The 19,002-nt window shown below is 43.4% G+C and overlaps 2 protein-coding genes across 2 annotated transcripts; one reads left to right on the plus strand and one right to left on the minus strand.

Annotated features, from left to right (window-relative positions):
* Positions 1-7,905: 7,905 nt before the first annotated feature.
* On the plus strand, positions 7,906-12,105 carry LOC107193588 (hairy/enhancer-of-split related with YRPW motif protein). Its single transcript, XM_015583062.1, has 3 exons — positions 7,906-8,498; positions 9,609-9,823; positions 11,690-12,105. The coding sequence occupies exons 1-3, from the start codon at positions 7,906-7,908 to the stop codon at positions 12,103-12,105; spliced, it is 1,224 nt and encodes a 407-aa protein (XP_015438548.1).
* Positions 12,106-16,173: 4,068 nt separating this feature from the next.
* LOC107193594 lies at positions 16,174-17,460 on the minus strand. Its single transcript, XM_015583069.1, has 2 exons — positions 17,416-17,460; positions 16,174-16,469 (listed from the first exon to the last, which is right to left on the minus strand). Exons 1-2 carry the CDS (start codon positions 17,458-17,460, stop codon positions 16,218-16,220), a joined length of 297 nt encoding a protein of 98 aa, XP_015438555.1. The 3' UTR covers positions 16,174-16,217.
* Positions 17,461-19,002: the final 1,542 nt, after the last annotated feature.

Genomic DNA, 19,002 nt, shown 5'->3' on the forward strand with positions numbered 1-19,002 from the left:
TATTGTGAAAGGTGGGTAGATGTAGAACTTGTGATTCCATCTACTTGCCTTGGGCCTCCACTCGCAGCAACCTCCTCGTGGTGAGGCCTGGGCAATCGGTATTGTCATCGGTAAAGTACTATAAACTGAAGACAATATCGAGCTAATGGCTGCGAACTTCTAATCTATTTCATAAAACCACGTTCTATATTACATCGAACTAGGATTATTTTAGAAATCGATATGAAATTCAAAGTGTAAAAATGTCTAGTACTTTAAATGTTTTAGAAAATTATTAGAGATAAAGATGTATGGAACTACTGAAAATTACTTTAAATTCCTTTTTCTTATTCTGTAAATTCATTGATTGGAATATGAATTCTCTCATACTCGTCCTTTCTCTAGTTACTAATACCTTGTATGTAACAGTTGCTTGTTGATTCTCTACACAGACTTGGGGTACGAGCAGTGGGTCTGTACACTAAGACTGTTTGCCAATCCCTCTGGTTTGTATTGAGAAGCCAGATATCGTACGTGTTTGGTCTTTGCCTGGTAACTAGGATTTGGAGAAAGATTCGTGCGTGCAAGGGTACGAAGTAGATGGGAAGCTGCTCCTGAGCACCTCGGTAAAAAATGCATGGCAACTGATGGCAACTAGCGTTCAACACGTGATATCCATAAACAAGAATTGAACTCGAGTTGCCATTGAAACTTCCAATTCACTCGGTAGACTTCTGGTGGCGAATGTAGGAGGTAGTGCCGCCACACAGCCTTAAATACTACTTATATATACAATTTTACAGTATATTTGTAATGATATTTGTGTGAGTTCATGATGTAGAAACCACCACAGCAGAATGGTAGTTCCGAAGATTCAAACTCGATAAAAAGTTTATGAAATTAGAATATTTAATCCAACTGGAACGAATAAAACTTGAATTATATAAACATACCATATAAATAAACCATTGGCTATTCGATTACCTCGTGCAACTTTAATTATCTTATTGCGTCGCCTTTCTTTAGACGATGTCGTTGTAAATTATCGCACGAAATCTGACGGCAGTAAGTCGACATAGTTCGATTAGAATGTTCTCTGCAACTCAAATAATATTAACCTGTTAATAAGAAAAGGATGGACAACTGTTTAATGAACAGCATCTGGTTGATCGAGTTTAATCGAATACAGCGAAGATCCCTCGGGAAAAGAAGTAGAATTCGATTTAATGGTACAATATAGTTATATGTAATCGGGGGAAGGGCCAAATCCCCTTGCATTCAGACAATACAAGACATCGATTGGAAAGTAATCGATCAAACGCATCGTAATTCGCACACAATGCTGCATGATACTGTAAAATTTCAAGGTATGATCGATCGTTTATGCAGTGTGAAAGAAAGTTAACGAGACTAGTGAACGCGCGGCGTGTTACTTTAGCTCTAGATAAATTGGAAACGCAACGAACAAATCGCGGAGCTATTGCTTAGAGTACGTTTATGTTGGAGCTGCGATAACAGCAAAGAAAAAGAAATATTTGTTTCTCGTCGCGTTTATCGTTCATTATACATACAGTAAGCGTTGCTCTTATCACCGCTCTGATCCTTCTTCGCAGCTCCAACATAATTGTACCCTTAGACAGAGTTGGGTAGAATTTTATTCGAATAATACACAATGAAAAGTGTCGTCTTGAGCTTTAAACAGTTAATGAGATTAAATAATTGTTCGACAAATGTCGATTCATTTATAAAGAGTATTATTTTATTATAAAAATTGAATTTCCACGTTTAAACAATTAAAAACGACAGAATATTTTTTTTATCTATTATTCGAAACTTTTTATCTAGACAATGAGTTTGCCCATCTCTTACCTTAGATAGGTATTTTTGACGATGGGGTTAGCGATGTTGCTTATCGCAGTTGCAGTTTGCAAGACGAAAACTGATAGCATTGGCTTAATGCATTACAGTGGGTTTCCGTAGGCACACGGATCGAAATGTTTCGACAATTCGACAAACTGACAAAACCGACTGCCAAATAGAGAGACAGACAGACAGACTGACTTACGCACTCATTCACTCACGTTTCCATCTCTGTTCCGGTCCGACGAGTTGGCTCGACAGCTGTCAGCCTTTAAAATCACGCCTAAAAAAATTGTTTAATATACGACTGCGGTTCCGTAACACTTTGGCATGGCACTTGTTCAGGAACCACAGCGAATCGCTATGACGATTGGGGTGATTTTTAAATGGGGACATAATTTTAGGGTGCGAACATTCCCATCGACAATCTGCGAACGTATACTGCATTCATTTAGATCGAATGTCTTTTTGAACGGTCACCCTCGCATGACCATGTTTTTGTATGTGCCCGCGGTTTTTTTTGGCGCGGAATCCAGAAGCTGTTTCTCGATGGGAACGTCGGAAATAATCGATATCCGAATCCTAAGAGTGTTCTGTTAAATATTCAACTAAATTTATACTTATTACAAATTTACGGGAGTCACCTAATTCGAATTCGTGTCCTCTGGTCAGTTAACCGGGAGAACTAATGCTTTTATCCGCTCGTACGACTCCGCTGATCGATTAATTGAAAAGGGCACGGATCGTCAGACCACAGATGGTGCGTGAAACACAGTGACTGGTCGAAACCACGGAAATCGAAGAAAAGTCCGCGGCGTCCCATTAACATGGCCTATGGTCGAACAAGAATAATTCCAACGAAACGAAAAATGTAATCGTTGTTAGAGTATCGACGTTCAACGTGCGAGCGAAAGCACCAATTTTCACTTTTTACATTTCACCAAAAACCATTAACCCCTTACCTTACAACATCGAGTCAGATACGTGATAACGATTTTAAACTGATTTTATTCATTATTCTTCATTGTTCCTCATTTTTCCTTCACTTTATACGATGTAACTAGCATTCATGTTTTTATGAAATCAATATAAAATATACAGGTATGTGACGCATGGAAAGAACTGTTGTTAGATTCTCCACCAATCAGACACGATTATGAACAATCACGAATCACTGTGATACAGAGATGGGAAAATTCGTTATCGAGATAAAAAATTTCGAATAACGAATAAAAGATAAAAAGTGTACTTCGCCATTTTTAATAGCATAACCGTGAAAATTTCAATTTTTACAATAAAACAATATTCTTCTCCAATGAGTAGACACTTGGCAAACAATTATTTCATTTAATTAACTGTTCAAAGGTCAAGATGATACACTGCTGGTTTTCACGAATAAAATTGTGCCCAACTCTGCTGTGACAAATCACCGCAATTGAGAACGAACGTATGACGAATCACTCGTGACTTACAAGTAGCAGTTTACGCCATCTCTGGCGAACGTCGTGCGTTTCTTTGGAATCCAATATCGTCCAATTGCGAATAAATCGAAGTTGCGTATCTTACGAAGAATCGTACGATCCAAGAGAGATTTACGAGTGCAAACAAGGGGGGTCTTTCACGGAACACAGTGTCCCGTATTATCGCGGCAAGCTGAGCATTATCGTAACAAGATCGGTGATAAATTGATATTTCGCTGATCGCACCGGTCACCAAATCGTTTGATGTTCCTGTAACGCGATCGCCGATAAATTCATATTTCCTACTGTCCCGTGGACAAGCAACAAATCGTAAAGCAAACTCGAGGGAGGGGTGGCAGCTTCGACTGTTGTTAGGCTATGAGGAACGTGGACACGGCGGAATCGTGCTCGGACATTGCCTCGGACCTGGACCCGCCTCGGTGCCCCGTGCATATGCGCCAACCATCGAAATCAAGTGCCCCGAACAATATCTGCCAATTATCGGACGATTGTGCCGCGGTGCCAACTGTCGGCGTTGGTCAAACAGTCGATCGGGGGAGGGAGTGACCATCATCGGTTGAATCGATGCCCAGTGCTTAGGTATCACCCTCTGTGTTCGAACGTGACTTTTGTTTTCGCAAGAAAGATCTCGAGTGACGATGTCCTTCTATGCTCTTTCTCTTATGCAGTCAAACCAACACTCCTAGCTCGCGATCACGTAATGTTATGCGTAGATATACTCCTGTTTACTTTGAACCGAGGGACGGTTCCCGCGGAATACGCAAAACCAGGGGCGGCCGGCCACAGACCATTCATTATATGTAAAATAATAAGAATAACACTTGACATTTTTCGTTATGATTCCTACAATTTTAAACAAGCAGAATTCAATCAAATTAATTTTACATGTAATCTTTGGAACACTACTCGTATAGAAGAATGAGCTCTCTTTGTATACAGCCCAAAAAAGTATGACATTTAGCCATGTTTGTTGGATTGAACACGTGTAGGTTATTCATGGTCGATATAGTCAACTATAACATCATTATTGCAAACACTATACGTTAGCTTTGTAGTTATATGTAGAATAGAATATTCATCTTGAACAAATCTATTTCTTCTTTAAGGATCTGTGTTTTACTTTATGAAAATAAAAATTAGATAATTTTCCTTTTGCATGATAACTGTTAAAAAACTATGTATATATATATATTAAAACTACTTAAACATACTTTTATATAGATGTAAAAGTAAACACAGCAGTAATTAAATAATATTAAATTATTAAGGGACGGCCCTGCATATATGTATGTATATGTATGCACGGATCACAAGAGCTTCTCACCCTGCTGGTCGTTGTTTGTCCAGAAGATGGACCGACCACCGGACAGATCCACTCGACCCGTTGATACGTCGATCGCCGTGAAATAATTATGAATAAACATTCACCGACTGGGTGAACAGTTTCGTTTCGCAATACACTCAAAAAATTGTATATTGTTCTTGGTTCGATGAAACGGGCATTCCACGCGAAATTGGACACTTTTTGAAGTAATATGTAGGACTCTGTTGACACTTGGATATAGTAATATATAAACGGAACTCGAAGGATTTTAAAAAATTTAGAAAATTGTTGATTCTACAGCTGTTTGAAATACAGTGTCGACCTTTCTTCAAGGGAGCATAACTGTTGAACTGACAAACCGATCGGAATGAGCTTTGAGGTGCTTGTAGTCGAGACATATTAGTGCTTAATAAAATTATTTCGAATAAAAGAAAACAGTTTTTAACCATTTATTCTGTAGTTGGTTCAAAGAAATTCAATCAACATTCTAGCCGAGGATGTTACGAGAACATTATTAAATAAGGTATCACACAAAAACGGCTGTAATTCGGACACAATATGACGTTTATATGAACTTTTTTTCTTAGTTTACTGTACTGAATCCATCCCTTGAAGTTTGGCCACATGTTTTGAAGCACCCTGTATAGCAGAGCGATGAGATTCGTGGCACGCGACATTCACGCGCGAATGTCACGTGCACGTGGACAGTTCGAAGATACGACGCGAAACGAGTCCACTTGCAAGGGCGGGCTACGGTCATTTTTTCGAAGGCGTTTTTCAATTGGTTCTAAAAATAACAGTCTCGTTCTCGAAGAGAGAAAGAGAAGGACACTGAATCGTTCGGGAAGCTGGCCATAGGGCAGATGCAAAGTTGGATTTTTCTTCTGTTGCAGGATCGAACGTAGTTTGTCTGGGGGATTTGCGTGGAGGATACCTGTGGGAACGCGTGGCCCCCTCGGCAGAGAGATGGGGCTCCCAAGGAATCGAGTGAATCGAAGAAGGGCACAGGACAACAGGGTATACTGGGTGCGACATTTAAGGTGGATAACGCAAAACTTAATTATCACAAATTTACGTAAAAATTTACCAAAACATTCTTAAAAGCTTCAACTTTCGATTGATACCAAAAAATGTCATGGTCAACGATAAAATTATTGAGAAAGAAAGGTTATAAAAATCTATTTTTAACACGAGCCTTATGGAACTATAATTAGTACTGAGAAGTCAATCACTTCTTATTTAGTTAGGAAATATGACATTTTTATACATTTTTATACATATTTTATATTTCTTACGAAATACTTTATTTTTAGGATATTTCAACTTAAATGCCGCACCTTGTATGCGCGGGAGAAGAGCGTGCTCGTGAGATTCGAAGAATTGTCAAAACCTTACGGCTCGATCGTCGGCGATTCGCGAACGGGGAACAAAAGGAGGATCTGGAAAACAGAGGAAACGGTGCTTTTCTGGCGTTAATCGACGGTCAATCGATGGTTCAGCGGCTAGTGGTGGGCAGCACGGCGAGAAGTTAACGATACACGATTAGTCAGCTTGGTTCCCAGGCGCACGCAGACGGTAATCGTGCGAGCGCGTGCTACGTACGATTCCTGTGTGAACTTCATCGTGGTCGCACCCTCCCCCTCTTTGGACAACGGGCTACCCTCCGTGACCGTGCGCCGTCGTTCGAGTCGTGGCAACGCACGACGGGGGGAAACAGGGGGGTGGCAGCGAAGTGATTTCATGGTGGCGCGTATCAATTCACAGGGATCGAGGGAAAACGTGGCGCGGCACAGTTTGGATTTCTGTTTGCCGTCGGGCCTACTTCAAAAAAACTGTATACCAAAAAAATCCCATCCCCGGGGCAAGAGTAAACGATAAAATTATTGAAAAAGAATCGTATTATAAAATATCTTATGGGAGTTTGTGGCCCACCTAAACTCTAATACCGACATACCTTGAGAAGCGTGTAATTTTAGCGACCTCTTCATTATGAGAACAGTGAATCTGCGGTGGGTAGTGACACTAAAATGGAAATGTGGCGACGTCGTCCCAGAAAAGTCGGCCATCAAAAATTCATTCGATGAAATGTCTATTCCTATATCTGCTTTCTGCCCATAGCTAAGACACAGTTTCGATTTCAAAGGGTTAATCGTTCGTAGCCGTGATCTTCACCGCGATCAAAAGTTCCACAGGAAGCCCCCAAACATATAAAGAATCAACACTTTTGAAATTTGATCTTGCTTCAGCAGTCGAATCACGCTGGTACCAACCTTATCGCCGGATATGTACGTCTTATCAAGCGACAGGGTCTCGTTTCGCGTCGATCGATCCTAGAACACGGTCGACTTTCGCAGAAACAGTGCTCCTTATCCCGTGTGTCCCGATCGAGAAGAACGCGCGGGAGGCGAGGCGCTAAGCGCCACAAACGTTCCCACGATAATCGGCCCCTTTTGATCGCCGCTGCGCTCCCCCTTCTCTCTCAGCCCCTGTCATCCAGCCCAGTTCCTCTTTGGGGCGAAGTATGGGGTTCCGTAGATGTTTGCTTGCCACCTTGAATCGGGGAACCAGACAGAGAGAGAGAGAGAAAAAAAAATGTTAGACCGTCGTCTCCCCCCACCAGCTAACACGTCGGTGCGCACCTAGCAGTCCCCACCACTCGGGCCTCCTCGGTTGGCCCACGAAACGGGGCACCGCCGGTCGTGTGTCGTCCCCGGCTCCTCCCGCACACACGACATACGTCGGCCGCCACGCGACCAGTGCACACGCACGCGAGTGCATCTCGCAGGAGCCCAGTAGCCGCGTGCCACCGACGACATTGGGACGCGAATCCTCGTGCTGCCTTCTTATTCTTCGCGCGCGGCAGCACGCGACCGCGAACGTCCTCGCCGACACGTGGAACCCAACGACCTGATAATAACCGTTTACCGGGTGTAACAAGTGCCAGCGCGAGATTACGGTCCCGTCGAAGCTCACGATCGACATAGAAATTAGATCTAGAGACACTAGATTCTCGTGCATCGAACCTAACATCTTGGATGGCTTTTCTTTCGTCTTAAGACTCTCGTGTCTGAACAGGAATTACTCGAAATTTATTTCAAACCGAGTGATATCGTGACGTGCTTGTGAATTATCCCGTTTGTTTTCTATTATGAAATCGATTCCGAACTGATCGAGTGAGAAGAAGCGAATCCGTCGAACCGACACTGTGAACATCCGCGTGTACTCTTTCACGGAAACAAATTCGAACGTGTTCCGAGCGAAATGTGGAGAGTGGTGGTTGCACGGTCGGACGATAACAGCACTTTGCTGTCGTCGGAGATCGCCTCCGGGCCTGTCGGTACAGGGCATCTTCCGAGCTTGCCGGGACCACCGTCTGGTCATCATTGGGGTTATCCACCCCCGCCCCATCCTTCGTATCAGCCGCAGCATCCCGACATGCGTCATCATCACGACATGCGACCGCCACCTCACGACCTTCGTCACGCGACTGGGCCGGATCTCAGGGCCCAGGAGTTGAGGCACGACAATCCGCACAGATCGGATCTCAGGCACACGGAGATGCAAAGGCATCAGGAGTTGCACAGGGTCGAGATGTCGAGACACCAGGATATCAGGCATCAGGAGATGACGGGCATGAGACCGGACATGTCCGCGGAAATGAGGACCGGACACGAGTTTTCTGATCTTAAGATCGATGTCGCTGATATGAGGAATCAAGAACCTGGTCAACAACAGCAACAACAACAACAGCAACAGTCGCAGCAAGGACAATCTCATCAACAGAGAAATTTAAAGAGAGCTATGAGCGATTCGGACTGCGACGACGTGTTCTCGGAAGAGAGCGGCAAAGAACCGTAAGTAACATCGAAAAACAAAGATGTTTGTAACGATCGATCCGCATGACGTTTCCAACTCGAACTGATATTTCGTATCGATACATATCGGTGGTCGAAATATCGGTATGGTTAATATATCAGAAGCGAAGTATCGATATCTTCAGTATCGATTATCGATACTTTTAACTCATTGTCTGTAATCTGCACCAAAAAAGGCTACAATAAATCGTTATGAAATGGTGTCGACAGTGTGGCGTCAATTATTTGACATTATCGTTACCTGGGGTAGAACAGTCTCAACTTGAGAAAATGTAGTACACTCAAAATTCTTTTTCACACGGAAGATACGTTCCTCAAAAAAACCGTGCAAACAAAATACGTTCTTAAGAAATAAGTTATTAAAAATCCGTGTAAGATGAAATGAAGAACTATATTTCATCGAAGAAACCATGTAAAAAGGTGACGAAAATTTATACGTAAATAAAATTCAAACCCATTTCAATTATATTCTAACTAAAATAAAAAATGAAACATTTTCAATAAAAAAAATACCAAAAATGATATGTTATTATTCGTCGTTACTTAATAATAATCGCATATGTTACAATGAAGAGTTTTGTCTGGTTATAACCTTTTGAAATTCAAACGCGTAGTCCAACGTTACCGTGGAAGCTCAGCCGGCAGACTCGCGGTCTAATGGGTCGGAGTTTTTCGTTAATATCTCGTTAACAAATCCTCGGAGAATATTTTCGCTAAAGAAAAAGTTGCTTCAAATCACCCATTTCAAGGGCATACACCTATTTTGGGACACCCTGTATATCTACCCTGTATATCCGTACACAAACACCTTTACTAACGTATGTCGGCCCCGTTCACAATCGCGCAACAATTAAAATCTGATTGTTCTCGAATTCGAAAGGCACCGAACCCTTTCGCTGCAGAAAATCGATTGACTCGGATTGTAAACATTTCGCTGCGACACTCGGAGAATCGCTAAGAGTCGCGCAAGGGCGGGGGGGGGAGCCTCGAGGTAACACGTCGTACGAATATTTGAAATGTAACCGTCTGTGAGTCACCCCAAGTCTCATTGTTTCAATCTTTTTTTTTTTTTCTTCTCTCTCGATACAGTTGTAATTCACCCGGAGGCGATTCCTGTCAGCACGCGTCGCGAAAACGTCGGAGAGGAATGATCGAGAAGAAACGTCGCGACAGAATAAACGCGTCCCTCGGCGAGCTACGAAGATTGGTACCCGCAGCGGCGAGGGACCCACACAGCGGCAAATTGGAGAAGGCGGAAATTCTGCAGTTGACCGTCGAGCATCTGCGAACGCTTCGGAACAAAGGTGAGGATTTGTCGCCGAATGAAAAAGTTCGATCGGAAGTAAGCTCGTGGCGTCTTCGTATCGTGACCTTAAAACTAGAACTACCGACGATAAACGCATGTTCGTTTCGATCGATGGATAAACGTGAAAAACTTTTGAAAATTTAGAAATTTAGAAATTGAGTAATTATAAAAATAATTCATAAAGGCAGGCGCAAATTGTAGAAATTTATTTTTTACTATAAGCAGAAATTTTAAATATCAATTCACAAATTAGTTTCGTAGCCTGACGTTCAAGGTACATACTACTTTAAGATGTGTACTAACTACTGTGTGTTAACGCTGTTTTGTCATAACCTTATATTACCAAGTCTACCATCTATACTATCGTCCTTCGGTCGGACCTGCTTCGTAACCGGAAGACACCTGTTGACCGTGCCGCGTCGCGAGGGAAATGCCCATCTAACTGTAACACGTCAACCGAATACCGAACCATCTGTCGGTCATATACATTTATCCGTTAAACGTTTCATTCGTTTCACGATTTCGCCCCCTAATGTTCATCTACCCTTTATCGGAAATTCCAATGTCGCGGGACATTCGAAAATTATTTTGTTGTAAAAAATTAAATTGTTTACTTGTATTTATTTGGATCGATTCATCCCTAATCGTGATGGCCGGAACGAAACCGTGAACTAGTAGCACCGGTAGCCGTGATAGATACATCCCCGGCGGAGCAGGTGCTGGGGAGGGAAAACGGTGGAGATCCTGTGGGAAGCATAGGAAGTCAACGACTCTTCCGAGCCGACGTTCCCACGATTGGTGGCGGGCTAGGTAGCGCGGGGTGTCCCGTGGCTAGCGGCACCCTTCGCGAAGGAGGCGTCCCGGCCCCGACTCCCTTGCCTACAGGGCTGGGACAGATGTCGAACCCTGTGGGAAACCGACTCGCGATCGTTCCATGTACATATACGATGCCACACAAACGCGCTGGCAACGCACACTCACTGGATTTATATCTTGGATCTAGAAATATTATGACGAGTAGACTGGGGATTTTAATGCAAAATCAAATTTTAGAAGGTTGTTTATGAAGACAAAAAGAAAAGTAGGAATTTCTTTTAGACAAAAGAAAGTAGAAAACTCGATCTGTAGAAAGTTTTGTCCTGTATTGCACTTCACACAGAGACATATAGGCTATAAATGTATAAATTCCGCAGTCTAATTTTGACGGGAATCTGTGAAATATTTTTTATGCGAAAGTATTTATTGATTTTTGGAACTTTAGCTTATGAAAATTGAAAACATTAAATTGTTATAGAAGAACAATCGCTGCGCATAGCCAACGCTGATTGGTCGAGGTTTTTCGTTAATATCTCGTTAACGAGCCTCGGATAATATTTTTGCTAAACTGTAGACCGCCCCGTACACTCGAGACAAACGTTGCTGGCTATTTGACCGCGAAGAATCGAAAATCGTCTGCACGGTGGCTCGGTACGGTGGCGATGGGGATCTGGGACGGCGGTTCCCACGCTACCTGTTCCATTTCTCGGTCGCACGTATACATATACAATGTGCACCAGGAAATCAGCTTAAATTATTCTACAGCCAGCTGTTCGATTGAACATTTTTTTCGCTGGTGTAATACTTGAAGAAAAGCCGTTGTACCAAATGTTTTCTCACCCCTTTGAAACTTCCATTTCCTTATGATTAAATGTCATTTAACTTCATTTAAAATAAATTTCAATTTTCGACAATTTATGTGTTTTGTTACGCTGTACTACAAAAAATCCTCCCACCCCCCTCGAGGGTTTGATACCTCTGGGCGACAAAAAATCTTAATTCAGGCCTACACATAAACTCATTCCATATTTGTCTCGTAACATTTCAGGACCGGAGGGATACGACAGCACGAAATTGGCTATGGACTATCATGCGGTCGGTTGGGGGGAGTGCGCGGCCGAGGTGGGCCGTTACTTGGTCACCATGGAGGGCCTCGACGAGAGAGATCCACTCAGGCTTCGACTCCTCTCCCACCTGCAGAGCTTTCATCGCGAACACGCGGCTGGACCAGGGCCAGCGGTGCCCTCCACGGTCCCAGCGGCTACTTCCCTCACGTCGAGCACGTCGACGAGTAGCTACGAACCGGCCAGCAACGTTTCCACCGGAATGCCACCTGGCACAGGGGGCAGCATGCCGCCATTGCTGGGCGGAACTGCCCTCGGATGGAGCCAGTATCCGGGACAGTATCCCCAGCAGCAACACGGCAAACCGTACCGACCGTGGGGCGCCGAACTGGCCTATTGAGAAGGACGCAGGACTTGAAAACTGTTATGATATCGATTTAGACTCTCGAAACAGTTATGAAAAACTTTTATTCTGAATAACTGTTATGAAAAACCTAAATCTCTGACTATATCAGGTTCGGTTAAGGTTATCAGTTCCAATATCAGTTCTATAACTTTTATTATTTACGGTCTGTATCAGCTCTAATATATGGGAGCTGATATAAGAACCTTAACTGAAACTGATACAGTCTGAATTTTTGGCTCTTCATAACTGTTTCCGTGGGAACCTTTATATAACAGTTTGAAACAGTTATTTCGAAATCGTTGCAAGCCCTGGGAGGACGGGCGACGCGATCGACCGGTTTCAATTGTTTGTGAGTTTACGGAATCCTCTCGAAAGTTCGATCGTTCGATCGAAATATGCTCATCCCCCAAATATTTCGTCTATGTGTGATACAATAATAGTCATTGTGCGAGTGTACCTAATAGCTGAACGCGAAAGATATTTATTTATTTCTGTACAGACTCTTCTCGATTATTGTCCGACTTGTTCTACACGATTATTGTCCACAAGTTATCCACCACTGGGTAGGTGGGGACCCGTCAAGCGTATACTTTGTTGCGGAGGCTCGGGGCTTCGGGCGAAAAATGAATTTATGTTTCTCCCTATAAGATTACTATCCCAGCGTGGACATGGGTTCGGGATACTAATCGAGAGGAGTCTGTAGTTTAACTCGGCGACAAGCTCTGCGAACGAGCTTTTGTATATATAGGTGTATGTACATATGTATATTCTATTGTAAATAAAAAAATAATCGCGGTTGGTTCGTCCGTGCTCATTAATTGTATACCTCTGCGTGTGCAGTTGGTATGCAAACGGTCAACCAGTTGTTTCGAAAGATAACAAGCAAAAAAAAAAGTATAAAAAGACGCGATGCGACTGATTGTGAAAGTGCCATTACAGGTAGACATACGCGGTAGAAGATGTTGAAATATTTTTGCAACGAAGCTCTCGCACCGAAGAGACAACGACACGTAACAGCGATGGCGAACGGTGTCTGTTGTTTATAATAAATATGAATTTCATGCGATTCACGTTGTACAGCCGATACTTTCTTTCTTTTATTCCCGTTTCCCGTACCATAATGTTCACTCGAATATCCCAGCGTGTATTCTTATGCAAAAATTCCAGCTCCGAACAAAAAAAGGAGACGAACAAGCGGACAATTGGGGGGAGGGAGCTCTTATTAGCGATCTGGGACATGAACCAGTTTACCGGACTCGTTAAATCGCCCATAAAGAGCGCCTCCGCAAAATGGGAAATTTCCGGGTGCATACCGGTAACGATCGTCTGGGCCAATTAGCAGCCAAAGGTTTTTTCACGCGTTTCTCGTTTATATATTCGAAAAGCACAGAAGGGGGGAAGCGAGACTAATTCACGGAAAGAAGAAACGATGCGCGAACACGTGACCATTGTTCGTGCCCGAATTAGCAGTTGCTCTTTGGGCTTGGTTTCCGTTCCAACAAACCCTTTCGGTAATTACGGCATACCGCGTGGACCGTGTTGGACCATTATATTGGGTCGTTCGAAAAATAATTTCGTTTTTTTTTTCAGTTAGATGTTGTTCATCGTGTTATTAGCAAGACAATTGTATTCTAATCTATAAAATCATTATATATTTTGACAACTGACATTTCAAGCGTCAGTTTTAAAAAACTTGGGTAATAACAAAAACGACGTGACAGATTTAAGAATACTTTTTGGTAACAGTTTACAATTCGGTCGGTATCTCCGATTTCCTTCGAACTTTAATATGTTGAAAGGGCCTCCTTAAAAGGGAAAAATATTATTTTCAAAAATCGTCGACACGAGCCGCAGCTCTTCGTCTGCATGCAGAGGACACGGAAACACAAAGATTGTCGATAAAGCTATTTTATTCACGACACTCCCATCCATTAGAAAGTCACAGCCTGGTCGAACGTACGTACTAATGTACGCACGCGCGCGGTCACGTTCATATACACACACGTTCCGTGTACATATTCACGAATTATATACATAGATATCGTACAAACTATACAAATGCCGAACAACGTTTCAGGCCGACGGAATGGAACTCGGAGAAAGTATTAAACGTTTTCTTTCGTCTCGTGAACAGCAGTTATGCGTGTTTCGGCAGAGAATTCAAAGAAATCACGGCACGGACACACCGAGTGTACACCCACGAGCAAATTCGACTTCCTCTAGGGGAAAAAGTGGCGTAGGGAAAACATTTTATTTCAGTACTTGAAATTAATTTACCAAAAGGTAGAAGGCCCTTCTTCGACGTCACTTTTTCCCCTGGCGGAAGCAGAGTTTTCTCGCAAGGGTACATATAGAATCCTACGATTGCTCGATCGATACGCACACGCATACATACAGATAAAGATACATGTACACACAAACACGTACCTAAGAGTACAGTTTGTACTGTGCGCGGCGTACAAACGCGATTACTCTTACACCCTAAAAAACACATTGCTTTACCACGAGAAATACAACGAATCTATAAAGAAATACAGTTTCGTATTCGTACCCTCGCAATTCTTGAATACGAATAATTAATATGCTTGAACAATATACATTGTGAAACATTTATCAATAAGGATATATTGTGCAATAACTAAGCTTTCGATGAGTGCGACGTATTTACTCGGGCCCCACATATATTTGTTCTTTAACCGAAGCTGAGCCTCTGCTTAAGCTTTTGTTTGCCCTGTTTTGATTGATTCCAGGGGGGGAGTAACGTCGTTGCTCATGTCGCACTCATCGAGGAAACACTGTATACGTAAAAGCAAATCATCGAGAATGTAAACTGATAAAAATATTCTAATTCGTACGAATTTAAGGAATTTACAAATATTTACAAATATTTCCATTCCACAAGGATAGAACTAGTACGAGTACGAATACTTTTGTGAGCTTCATTTATATTACTATGCATTTATATACTATATTACTATGAATTGTTACTTCTCAATAAACCGACGCATCGTTCGAAAGCTTAGTTATTACACTACACATTCCTATTAATAAACATTCCAAAATTATTAGTCATTCGAATTCAAGAACTGCGAGGGTACGAATACTTCTATGACTCACTGTATATATTTGGTAGGGTCAAGTAGTTGGATTTCGATATTCGTCTAAATGAAGTCGAAATAAATACTTGTAAATTGTCTAGTCGTTTTTCGGAAGACTGCGTGTGGGTGCCGTGCACGCGCGCGCATTCCCGTTATTTGAGCGTTTCGAGCGACACGCAGTAAACGTGTTAAAAGTGAATAACACGAACCGACGACGTGGTCCAATAATCTTGTCTTCAAAACGCTGCTCGAAAAATAATGGGATATACAAATACTCTTTGGAACGGATTACAGAGGGGATCCTCGGGGAGCATCAGTCTCTGATCGATATCTCATCACCGAAGATATCGTCGATCCTCGACCCCGTCCGTTCGTCGACGTTTTATCGAAAATCGAACGAACGCGCTAGAATCATAGACTTATAAAGATAGACAGCGTGTCGAACGTGAAGAACTGTCCTTAAAATTAGTCGGATCACTTTCTCTCTCTCACATCTATAGAACCATCAATGCAACGTCGGATCAAAGGGGGTCTAGGGGGGGTTGTAGGCCCCACATTCCAGGTGAGCCATTCTGAAACTTCCATTTCATTACGATTAAATGTTATTTAATTTTATTTAAAATAAATTTCAATTGTCAAAAATTTATGTATTTTCTTGTGCTGTATTACAAAAAATCCCCTCTCGCTTGTCAACTAAGAGGGCCCTCGAAAATCTGATAGCTCTGGGCCACAGAAAGTCTTAATATGCTAACCCCACCATACGAATGATTAGAAAGAGAAAAAGATCCGATCACTATTGCACTCTCTCTCTCTCTAATATTGAGGACAGCTCTTCACATTGGACGAACAGTCTATCTTTATATGTTTATGGCTAGAATGTCAACGAAATTTCCTTCCCCCGTTCGTTTCGTTTGTCGAGACACCACATGGACAAACGGAACGCATCCTCGTCAACGAAGAGGAAGTTGCGCGACGGCGAATCCACGTGAACGGTTTGCCACTGTCCGATCACATTTCGTTCTCGATGTTCTCGTTCCTCTGATTTTCCTCGCATTCGTCGCAGTAGCAACACGTCGAGACGCAGTCCTCCTCCGAGCTCTCGGCCACGTACGTTGTGTACGTGTCGATGCTTTTCGCATCGAGGGACGGCAACGACCACGACAAAGAGGTCGTCTCGAAGTCCGGCATGGCCGACTGCCAAGTGGTCAAGTATCGCGACTTCTTTGCCGCCCGGCTCCTCGTCGACAGCTTCTTGATAGCCTGTGGAATCGAAACAACCAGTCCCGGATTATGATTTCTTGTGGCCCAGAGCTATTAAAGGCCTTCGAGGGTCCCATTGGTTGAAAAGTGGGGGAGGGGGGCCTTAAATTTTTGTAATGCAATATACAATAAAATATATACATCATCAAAAATTGAAATTTATTGTAAGTAAAATTAAATATCATTTAATCCTAACGAACGCTTGATTATAACCAGACGGCGGATTTTTAGGGATTCTATTAGGATAAAAATGAAATCAAAAATTTTTGCATGCTATAAATACATAAAATCCGCAGTCTAATTATAACGAACAACGTTTTCTTATAATTCAACAACTTTTATCCGATTCGTTTCTATGTTTAGTACAATTTTTAATTATTTCAAAAGGGAACCGGTAAACAACATTTTATTCGATTATTTTTTGACATAAGACTTAGATCGGGCCCCCCTCCTCAATCCGGCGCTGGAAACACCGGGAGAGCATTAGGTGCGCGAGGACCGAGCGTGACGCGATCCCGTTTGAATCGCGCGCGAAACACACATTCCGAAACGATCGTTCCGACGTGAAACTACCAGCCGCGAGTCGAACCGCAGCGAATCGATGTTAAACGAGGTCGCACCGATCGAAATTATCCGGTCATGAATATTTGATCGAATTTCAACAGCTCGCCGCGACGCGTTCTTTTTTTTTCGGTCTCTACGTGTGAACTGTGTACCGTGCTTCGAATTGTAAGTCTCGATTCTAGTCACTACGCGAAGATGGACGCGAAACAATAGTCGTGACAATTATAAGAAATAAGAGAAAGGAAGATCAAGTCTATTTGAATAGATGGAAAGGAACAACGGTGGTCAGCAGCTGGTTGAGGATACGTTCTATGCGCGGAACTATGGAATTGGGTCGACGTATGCGCCAGAAACAATGCGACGTAGGTGGTCACCGTCTTACCCTGAGGAGTCTGCGTCCAGACTTGCTCAGCAATTTCCGAAACATATCCACGACGACAATTACGGTACTTTCTTCGTGCTTGACGCTCTGTGTCTATCTTGTTGGTGGTTCCCAAGAGAAGTGTACGCGTCGCGAGATTGATTTTCGTGCGGCGCGAATTCTCACTCGGCAAAGGTTGGATCGATGCACACAGGCCGGCGTCACGCGACCAAATACCGCTCGGGAGCACCGCGTTGTCCTATTTATCACCTCGGCTGGCCCGGTCTTATCGTAGCACGCCGTGCGCCCGATCCACCCCATCCTCCCTTTCTCTATTACCCACTCCTACCCCCTGACTCTGATCGTACTCGTACTACCACTGTTTCGTTTCACTTTGCCCCCCTCCCCCGGCCCCTCGACATCCACGAACACGTCGTTCCAAATTCCCACAATTCTGAATTGAGGACCTTGCTGCAAGAGGGGTGCAGCTCCTTTTTGGACAGCTTAAAAAAGATACATACTTAAAACTCGACCTGCACCCTTTTTGCTGCATGGTCCTCAATTTTTCCCTTTCCTAAATCGTCTATGCTCGCGTAACAGATACTTCAACCCGTAAAAAAGAAACAAAATGAAAGAATGTCACCGAATTGTGACAGGTTATGTCCATCGTTTCTGCGATTCGTCGATTCGCAGTGTTCAGGATCAGTCGAATCGATTTATTCTTTCGTAATCCCAAGTCGAATCTCGGATCGATTCGTTGAAAATTCAAAGGCGAAAATCGAAGCATGTTCATTGAAAAATCGGAGCGTGTTGGTCGCGTGCCCGTGTCTTGAACGCGCAGACGCGTACGCAACGCAGCGATGCACGTGCACGTCGTAGCGCGTGTGACCGGAGCTGTTCTCACGCGGCCGACGACACGCGACTCACACGCGACCCGGCTTGCGTCTATCTCGACGGGTGCGTGTCGCCACGTGCCGGTTCTATGCGCCCACGAGAACCTCATAATTGTCATAACATTCGAGCTGACCCCACCCCACCGTTCCCCATCCCAGCATATCCATCGTTCGTCTCCACGTCCACTCGCGCCAACAAGCACCGATGGTACAGGCTGTTCGCGTTTGAAACGATACACATAATCGCTTTCCGAACCTACCCCCTTTCACCATCAAGAATTCTCATAGATTATACGCGCGTTAGACCAATCGAGAGTGTGACGTCACAGGGATCGAACTTGTTGCGATGACGTCAACGAAGGAACCGTTCTCAAACTTGTTGGATATCTTTGTATACATCTCACGTATTATACCCGTGACTACGTGACCTCCGGCTGTGACGTCTTCGTTAGGTTTACGGCGATGCTGAAATTGTCCTGTCAATTTTAACAAAGCTGTCGGTCGAACTAATGATGCACTCGATCCGATACAAAAACCTTCGAAATTTATTCGGCGTCCATGGTGTGATCACCGGGAGTGCTTACCACGGCGTTTTCGCGGCAATGGGAACGAAACCTAATCATTTTTAGGGGAAACAATCGGCGACGGCCGCGTCAATGGAATAACGAGCGACGCGTGCCGTGTCACGTGTCCGCAAATGCTCGTTCAAACATTA

Source organism: Dufourea novaeangliae, unplaced genomic scaffold (assembly GCF_001272555.1).
Source record: "Dufourea novaeangliae isolate 0120121106 unplaced genomic scaffold, ASM127255v1 scaffold6, whole genome shotgun sequence".
Classification (NCBI taxonomy): domain Eukaryota; kingdom Metazoa; phylum Arthropoda; class Insecta; order Hymenoptera; family Halictidae; genus Dufourea; species Dufourea novaeangliae.